The following is a 9,156-nucleotide window of genomic DNA, read 5'->3' as shown; positions in this document are numbered from 1 at the left end:
GTACACCTGCCTTTGAGTTTGATCATTTTTGTCTGTTTGCTTCTAAAGCAGTCTCCTTGGGGCTTAGTTTAGGGTATATTCCCTAGCGTTTGATAAGTGAAAGCGAAGTTGCTTAGTCACGTCCAACTCTTTTGCGACCCCATGGACTGTAGCCCACCAGGCTCCTCAGTCCATGGAATTTTCCGGGCAAGAGTACTAGAGTGGATTTCCATTTCCTTCTCCAGGGGATCTTCCTGACTCAGGGATTGAACATGGGTCTCCTGCGTTGTGGTCAGACGCTTCACCATCTGAGCCACCAGGGAAGCCCTTGAAGCGTTTGATAAACTCTGCTTTAAACTGACAAACTGCTACTGCTAAGTCGCTTCAGTTGTGTCCGACTCTGTGGCGACCCCATAGACGTCAGCCCACCAGGCTCCCCCGCCCCTGGGATTCTCCAGGCAAGAACACTGGAGTGGGTTGCCATTTTCTTCTCCAATGCGTGAAAGTGAAAAGTGAAAGTGAAGTTGCTCAGTCGTGCCTGACTCTTAGGGACCCCATGGACTGCAGCCTACCAGGCCCCTCCATCCATGGGATTTTCCAAGCAGTAGTACTGGAGTGGGGTGCCATTGCCTTCTCCAAAACTGACAAAACCTGATGTCAAAGAAACAAAGTAAAGAATGGATTCCTTGGTGATTTACCAAGATACTCTCAGCTGGAAGACTTCTATTTGTAGGAGTCAGACATCATCCCTTCCCTTTGACAATTTTCTAAATGTAATAGGATCTTACATATCATACACTCTTGTAGGTGTCTGTGTGTATATCTGTTTACCTACTCACCCAGCTCCCTACCTCCTTACCTACCTACCATCTATATCTATGTGTGCATGCCCACATGCATGTGTATAGTGTATATGTGTGTTCACAGTCCACAAAGTGCATTCATTTTATGGTCTCAGGACTTTTGTTGAAATATCTTTCGTAAAATACTGTGCCCATTTTATAGCAGATGAGAACTTCAGTCTTCTTGCTTCATGTTATTCATTCTTTCAACATATATGTACTGAGTTCCTACAATCAGATCAGACCCTATCATTGTTACCCAGCCAGTAAGTGGCAGGTCTGAGCCTTGATTCAATGTTCTGCCAACCTCCATCTGCTACCTCCAAGGCTAAATATCACAGGAAATAAACAAAACTGAACTTATGAGTATTTTATTGGGAAACTTAATGAGTTGAGTCTTTGTGGGGAACACAAAGGGAGTAACAAAAAAGTGTCTTCAGATAGAATCTCCAGTTACTAAACATATGCTTTGCTTCCAGTTTTTCCATCAAGAAGAATAGCATTCCAAAAATCTGAGACTAAATGTGGTTGAAAGGAAAATTATACTCATAAGAAATAAGGAATATAGTAAAAGAGTTTCTGATTGTTTTAAATGATTTCAGGTCCTGAAAAGTAGAAGAATACCAAAAGAAATCAGAAAACTCTACTGGTAATCTTTGAAGAATCATGGTCATTGAGAAGTATGCCAGGAGGCAGATGATTATTCTTTAAAAGGAAAAAGTTAGGCCTATTTGTGAGTTCTTAATGTCAATTCCCGGAAAAATCCTTGACTTGATGATTAAACAATTTGTAGGTACTTGCGAAAGGAAGTAGTGATTACCAAGAGTCAGCTAAGATTCAGTAAGAGTAAGCCTTGCAAAACTAACGTCATTATTTTTTGCTAGATTAAATGCATTTTTCTTTTGACTTGTATTTTATATAAGTACTTCATTGTCTACTAATGTCTTAAGTGAATTTTGTTGTTCAAAACAGCAAATATCCTGAGCATGTGCATACACGTCTGCGAATTGGTTTTACACTATAAGCTTAATATGAGAATAGAGACTTTGTAATGTAGGGTAACTCTAGTTGAGTAGCACTGAAAAGCACCTTTGCAATTAGGCAGTGTGCTAGGTATTGTAGATTAAAAGATAAATAAGACACAGTTCCTGTCTTTTAAATGTCTGTAGCCTATTTAAGGGGAAGGTAGACAAAGATTGGTTTTCCTTTCCATGCATGCAGTGCTCTGGAATAACTCCCAGGCACTTAATGATCTACATGGAAGACACTGTTGCTTGTCTGCCCAAAGCCCATTATTCTCTTTCTTCCTTAACAACACAAAGTGTATTTTTTTCAGATAGGAAGTGGCAGGGAGCTCAGAGGTATATTTTTCCTTGACTTGTAGGGGATGATTTGGCTTCACGTTCAGTGTTCAGTGATTGTTTGAGGGGCAGGAAGGTGACTCCATTCTGGGCAAAGGCACTTCTAAATATACTCCAATCTAAAACACAGAATTTCACGAAGTCCTTTGTGTCCTTCTAGTACTTGAACGCAGTTGTATGAAGATGTGGTATTCGGAGCAGTAGTGGTTATTTTGTGAACATGAGGCCAACTTAGAGTCCTGACATTACTGAACCTCTGAGCCAATACTGGCAACTCCTTTTTTTATGCTTTATATTTTTATTTATATATATATTTATTTTTGGCTGTACTGGGTCTTCCCTGTCGCTTTTCTCTCGTTGTGTGCGGGGACTGCTCTCCAGGTGTGGTTTGTGGGCCTCTCACTGTGGTGCCTTCTCCTGTTGGAGAGCACAGGCTCTAGGCACGCAGACTTCAGTAGCTGCAGCACAGGCTCAGCAGTTACGGCTCACAGGCTCTAGAGCACAGGCGCAGCAGTCGTCGTGCATGGGCTTAGTTGCTCCATGGCACGTGGGGTCTTCCTGGATCAGGGATCGAATTTGTGTCTTCTACACTGGCAGGTGGATTCTTTACCACTGAGCTACCAGGGGATCCCGTGGCAACTTCTTTTTAATTCCACCTCTTTAATAAAACAAACCTCCCACAACCAAAACTCTATTGGTTAAACCACTTTTAGTCAGTTATTCAGTTACTCGCAGCCAAAACCAACTAATTGATATTAGTGATACATAATTACTGACCATGTTTTCTACACAGAATAGTATCTTTGACTAAGTAAGATTTCAAAATAATGCATTTAAAATACAAAGATGAAAGATTCAGGAAATGATTATAACTACACCATAATGAATGACTCTTAATCTCAATAAACCCTAAGAGTTTTGTTACTGTAATGAAGAAGTCTTTTTACACAACTTATATAAAAAACTATATGTTATTACACAACAGTTAATTACAAACATCATGAGGCTTTTGGTATGTCTTTCATAAGATCTTCAGCAAAAATGTCTTAACATGCTTACTATAAGATGCAATCAACTTTCTTAGTCATTTAAATAAAATTATGTTAAATAAAATTATGCCCTATTCTGTCATTCTTAAAATAGCTGTTTTCATAACCTCTTTCCCTACAAATGACCTGCAGAGGAAGACAATTCCTAGGTTTTCAAAATAATTACAATGGCTTAACTCTATTCAGATTTTTGTTGTATTTAGATGGAAATATGTTAGCAAACCATAGATAATGTGTAATATGATATAATTACCTGGCTTGTGGCAAACCATAGCTGGTCCCTACTCCAACCCGAGGCAAGCTATAGACGACTTTTTTTACTGTTGCTTGATCAGGGAAATTAAACATAACTGAAGCTGTGGCAAGAAGAAAAAACATGATTTAGAAAACCACAGGAGAGCTAACCATCAATTTCAGAAATCATTTTTCAAGTGCCTTTCATGATTTATTTGTAAAGGTAATGAATCTTCATGGAAATTAGATTTCCTTATAAGTTTATCCTAGGATTAACATTTTCAAACAAATACATTCTTTTTTAATTTTTATTTTTGCATTAGCAGCAGCATATCAAAGAAAGAAATACAATGCAAAAAATCAAGTCAGTGTCACATCATGTCAATTGTTAACATTCAAATATGAACAGCACGTTTTTAAAAAAATATTTAAGGAGACTTACTTCGGTTTGCCATAAACACTTCCAAAGCAGTATTTTGTAGAAGATAACGTCTTGAAAATACAGCTCGTATCTCGCTGAACATCCATTTTCCATGAAGTCCCTCAGTGTACGCAAGGACCTAAAATAAAGTTGGAAGGGAAGTGTCAGTCAGTGGAATACGTGTCTCAGACTTAGTCTGACAATACCTTAGTGCTGTATAAAATCAGTAAATTAGGGGTTATCTTCCTGAATTCATGATGTATCACAATACTGCCAATCATTTGATTCTGTATATTTACAAAACTTCTACCTCTCTAAATTTTTTGTACCTGGCTCATGTAGAAATGAAGGAACAAAGGAACAGAAAAGTTGTAAGTTCAAGGTGACCCTGTGACAAAATAGAAAATGTGTTATGCCTTGGTGGTCTTATATACGATTGGTTAGACCAGGTGGCTGGATATATATGGCTGGTGCTTTTCCAATGCCATTTTTCCTCCTTAATGGAAAACCATTTAGTCCTCAAAGTGGTCAACCCCAAGCAAGGGTTCATGATTGGTCTAAGCCTGAGGTCAATGAACATTTCTGGTAAAATGTGAAACAGTAAAAATTTTTAGGACTTGCAGGTCACCTGTCCTTCTCACAACTATTCAACTTTGCCATTGTGGTAGGAAAGCAGTCCCAGACAATGTGTAAGTAGGTGGGCACGACTCTGTTCCAATAAAACTTTATTTGCAACAATGGCCTGAATTTGTTCCTGAGGCCAGAATTTGTCTGACCTTTGATCTAAGATAGTGATGATAAAGTCATCTTTGCTTTCTCCAAATTCCCTTGCAACTATAAGTAAGGACATGTGACCCAGAACTGGCTAATGAGAATGAAACCAGTCATTTGGGGATATTCCAGAAAAGCTGATAAAAGGTGTCATATGTAGCTGGCATACTTCTATCTCCTCCTTACTTGAATGGAGATGTAATGGCAGAAACTATAGAAGCAATTGTGTAGCCATTAGAGTAAGGCCAAGGGAATCCCAGGGAGGCTGACCCTAATACTAAGTTGCTGAAACATTCTCAGCAACTATCCATATGTGGACTTCTTGTTTCATGATACAGATAAATTCACATTTGATTATTCTGCGGCAGTCAAATCTGCAATAAACACATTTTTGGAGTTAACAGAGATAGAGAAGGACAGGAAAGTCTGGCATGCTGCAGTCCATGGGGTCACAGAGAGTCAGATACAACTTAGTGACTGAATAACAACAAAATGAGTATAATCTCAGAAACAAGAAGAGATCTTTCCATGAGAGCTATGATGGCACCTTTATACTAAAAGTGGTATGCCAGGAGGATGGGTGATTTTATGTCTACATATATTATATTAGACTTTATATATATTAGTGTGTGTATATGCATACACACATTAATTTATTTTTATTTTTCTCTTTGAGGACCATGATTTAATGGATATTGGACCTAGTATTATTTTCCATTAATCATATTACCGGTTTATTTTATTGAATATCTTTAGCAGGTATTCAATAAAATACCTTTTATTGATACCTATGGCTCACACACATAGAAGTTGGGTTGAGTCTAAGTGCTTCATGTAAAACTGTCTTACCAACTGTGCCAGTTATTCAATGATTGGCTCTCAGCTCTGGAGTCACCCTTAATTGCTTATCATGTGAAAGTGAATCTGTGCCCTTAATTTTTCCTTTGGTAGCCAGGAGTATGTTGAGGTCCGTCAGGAAAGGACTCTGAAGAGACGATGCTGAGGCAAGGGGTTTTTCTTCCCCATTCTGTATGCGCACCTAGCAGGTCTCTGCAGAGCGTGGGCTTCTCCAGGGCCTGGCTCCTGCAGTGTGGGGTGGCCGACAGCACCGGTGACTAGAAGTTTTTTCCAGCACTTCAGTGCCCCAGGCACTTTTATGGCAACGTGCTCTGAGGAGAACCCTCCTATAAGGAGCTTCACCAATCCCTAGAGGGTGGTTTTCTGGGCAGTTCCAAAAGACAGAGCACCAAGCTCCCCTAGCAGAGCACCAGAGTGACTTGGTACCATGAAGGGCGCTATAAGCCATGTCCTCCCTACCTAAGTCGGGGGTCGCTGCTTGGGTTCAATGTCAGCTCAAAGTACAGTGGCTGCTCCTCATGTATCCTGTTCCTATGTTCTTTAGAGTTCTTTTTATTTCTTACTAACTTGTTTCTCCAAAATTCTACTAGAATTTATATTATAATTATTTCTATGTTACAGTGTTTATAAATTATAACACTTTCCCTCTTCAAATTGCTATGTGGCTTCTTTCTCTTGACTGGTTACAAACTGATATAGGAATTCAATCAGTTCTCCTCCGGGCTGGGACCACAACAGTCCTCAGGGGCCCTCAGGGACCCTTGGGAGCAAGAAAAAGGAAACTGAGATAATCAGAGGAACTCAGTAAAGCCTGGAGGTGAAGAGTAAAAGAGACAGAATAAAATTAAATTATTTTGCTAGCAAGTAATAAACAGCTTAGGCTTCCATGGAGGCTCAGTGGAAAAGAATGTGCCTACCAATGTAGCAGTCGTGGGTTTGATCCCTGGGTTGGGAAGATCCTCTGGAGAAGGAAACGGCACCCACTCTAGTATTCTTCCTTGGAAAATTCCGTGGACAGAGGAGACTGGCAGGCTACAGTCCACGGGGTCACAAAGAGTCAGATATGACTGAGCAACTAAATTAATATCAACAACCATAAACAGCTCAGGAGGCAAATTCCAGAAGATAGATCCAAAGTTCCAAGCTGTTTTGAACAAGGACAGCATCATCTGAATAAGCGGTATAGCCTCCATTCAGAGAAGCCAAGGAAAAGAAAAATTTCCTTTACAGTCACTGACGTTATAGTTAAGCTTTTGAAATCCTCAAAAGGGGCTGATAAAAGACAGTGCTCTGAGGCATTCATAATTTCCTTCCAGAAAACTCAAGAGAGCCAACAGTCCTTTTCTTTTTTTAAAGCATGTCACCTCCTACTTTCGCGTTTCCTTTCAGATTGATTATGGCACGAAACTCTCCTAATTTAATTAAAACTTCTCTTTTAAGTATCCTTTCTTGTGAACTGCCTTTCCTGGTATCCAGCTTAAGAGTTATCATGTACTAACCTCCAGTATCTCTTCTATGACATCATTTTATGTCAGTTCTGTGCATGGAACTTACTTATTTATTTGCTTTTTGTCGGTCCCCTCCCTGTGATGTGAAAGTTCCATGACAATAAGGTCCTCAGTCATCTTGTTTACTGCTCAATACACAGAGCCTAAAGCAATGCCTCGCACATATGTGCTCCATATACATTTGTTTACTGACTAAATCATCAAGAGAAACAGACAGATAATGCATATGGGGAGGGTTACAAAGAGATCTTACAAAGCATGTGCATCTGTGACTCCTTTGCTGAATTGGAAAGAGCTTTCCAGTTTCACCTTCAGACTTCTCATGTTTATTATCCTAATGTTGGAGCCTGCAAGAAGTCTCTCCTGACTTGAGATTTAATCAAGATCTAAACAAAGTGATCTAAATAGAATAACTGTTTTATATTTTCTAGTAGGTTAATTTGCACTCACAAGGAAATCTAGATTGGGTTATGTGCTGTGCTGTGCTCAGTCATTAAGTCAAGTCTGACTCTTTGTAATCCTGTGGACTGTAACCCACTGGGCTCCTCGTTCCATGGGATTTCCCAGACAAGAATACTGGAGAGGATTGCCATTTCCTCCTCCAGAAGATCTTCCCGACCCAGGGATGGAATCTGCATCTCCTGCACTGGCAGGCAGATTCTTTATCATTGAGTCACTAGGGTAGACTGGGTTATACCATATCCTGAAAGGTCTGTCTCCATAAAAAAGGATTCCTTCATTCTAGATGGGCTATGGAAGGTCTTTTAGGCTCAGGCATTTCAGTTGATTGACTTAACGCCTCTCATTTAAGAAAATATATACTGTGGTGTGTCACAGAATATCATTTGACACCCCTGTTAAACATCGGTTTCATTTCTGTTAGGTAATTAGACATTTTTTTTTGGTAGTGAAATTACTGCAAATAGGATGGAAAACAAAATATTTAAAGAAACGATGAAATGTTGAGATAAACCATTAGCATTCAAATAACTTCACTGATCGCCGTGATCGCCTGGGACTATACCCGTCCCCTTTCCTCTCCTCTGCTCAGATGCCAAGAGAAAGCTCTGAAACAGAGCATGAGGGTAACTAGAGAGAGTTTACTGACTCACACTCAGGGGGCTCATGGAGGCCAAAGTAGAGAGCTGTGACACTGGAGGCAGAGAGGCTAGTAAGGATGCTACTTTGGGCATACGATGAGTTTAATCAATTTGTATATGCTTCAAAAGGGCAAAAGAATATCATTTACAGTTGATTAAATACTGAGTTTATGGTATGTTTCTATAAAATTCTGGGCATCAAGCTTAGGTCTGAAATATGACTTGATACTATAAAATTGCCTGTATTTTATTTATACCTCCACTAGTTCCATCAGTTCAGTTCAGTCGCTCAGTTGTGTCCGACTCTTTGCAACCCCATGAATAGCAGCACGCCAGGCCTCCCTGTCCATCACCAACTCCTGGAGTTCACCCAGACTCATGTCCATCGAGTCAGTGATGCCATCCAGCCATCTCATCCTCTGTCGTCCCCTTCTCCTCCTGCCCCCAATCCCTCCCAGCATCAGAGTCTTTTCCAATGAGTCAACTCTTCGCATGAGGTGGCCAAAGTACTGGAGTTTCAGCTTTAGCATCATTCCTTCCAAAGAAATCCCAGGGCTGATCTCCTTCAGAATGGACTGGTTGGATTTCCTTGCAGTCCAAGGGACTCTCAAGAGTCTTCTCCAACACCACAGTTCAAAAGCATCAATTCTTCGGTGATCAGACTTCTTCACAGTCCAACTCTCACATCCACACATGACCACAGGAAAAACCATGACTAGACGGACCTTTGTTGGCAAAGTAATGTCTCTGCTTTTGAATATGCTATCTAGGTTGGTCATAACTTTCCTTCCAAGGAGTAAGCGTCTTTTAATTTCATGGCTGCAGTCACCATCTGCAGTGATTTTGGAGCCCCCAAAAATAAAGTCTGACACTGTTTCCACTGTTTCCCCATCTATTTCCCATGAAGTGATGGGACCGGATGCCATGATCTTCGTTTTCTGAATGTTGAGCTTTAAGCCAACTTTTTCACTCTCCACTTTCACCTTCATCAAGAGGCTTTTTAGTTTCTCTTCACTTTCTGCCATAAGGGTGG

General features: G+C 40.2%; 1 protein-coding gene across 1 annotated transcript in view; it reads right to left on the bottom strand.

Moving 5' to 3' along the window:
- LOC104985510 (neurobeachin-like) overlaps positions 1-9,156 on the bottom strand; it is a gene marked incomplete at its 5' end in the record, with an annotated part of 408,530 nt that overhangs the window by 125,140 nt on the left and 274,234 nt on the right. The window contains 2 exons of the mRNA XM_010835724.1: positions 3,485-3,587; positions 3,908-4,025. Of these exons, the coding sequence (XP_010834026.1) occupies positions 3,485-3,587; positions 3,908-4,025 (221 nt within the window). The remainder of the gene's footprint in view (positions 1-3,484; positions 3,588-3,907; positions 4,026-9,156) is intronic.

This window comes from Bison bison, unplaced genomic scaffold (genome assembly GCF_000754665.1).
Source record: "Bison bison bison isolate TAMUID 2011002044 unplaced genomic scaffold, Bison_UMD1.0 scf7180017864048, whole genome shotgun sequence".
Lineage (NCBI taxonomy): Eukaryota > Metazoa > Chordata > Mammalia > Artiodactyla > Bovidae > Bison > Bison bison.
The sequence above is the reverse complement of the archived record's forward strand: the minus strand, read 5'-3'. Positions and strand labels throughout refer to the sequence as shown.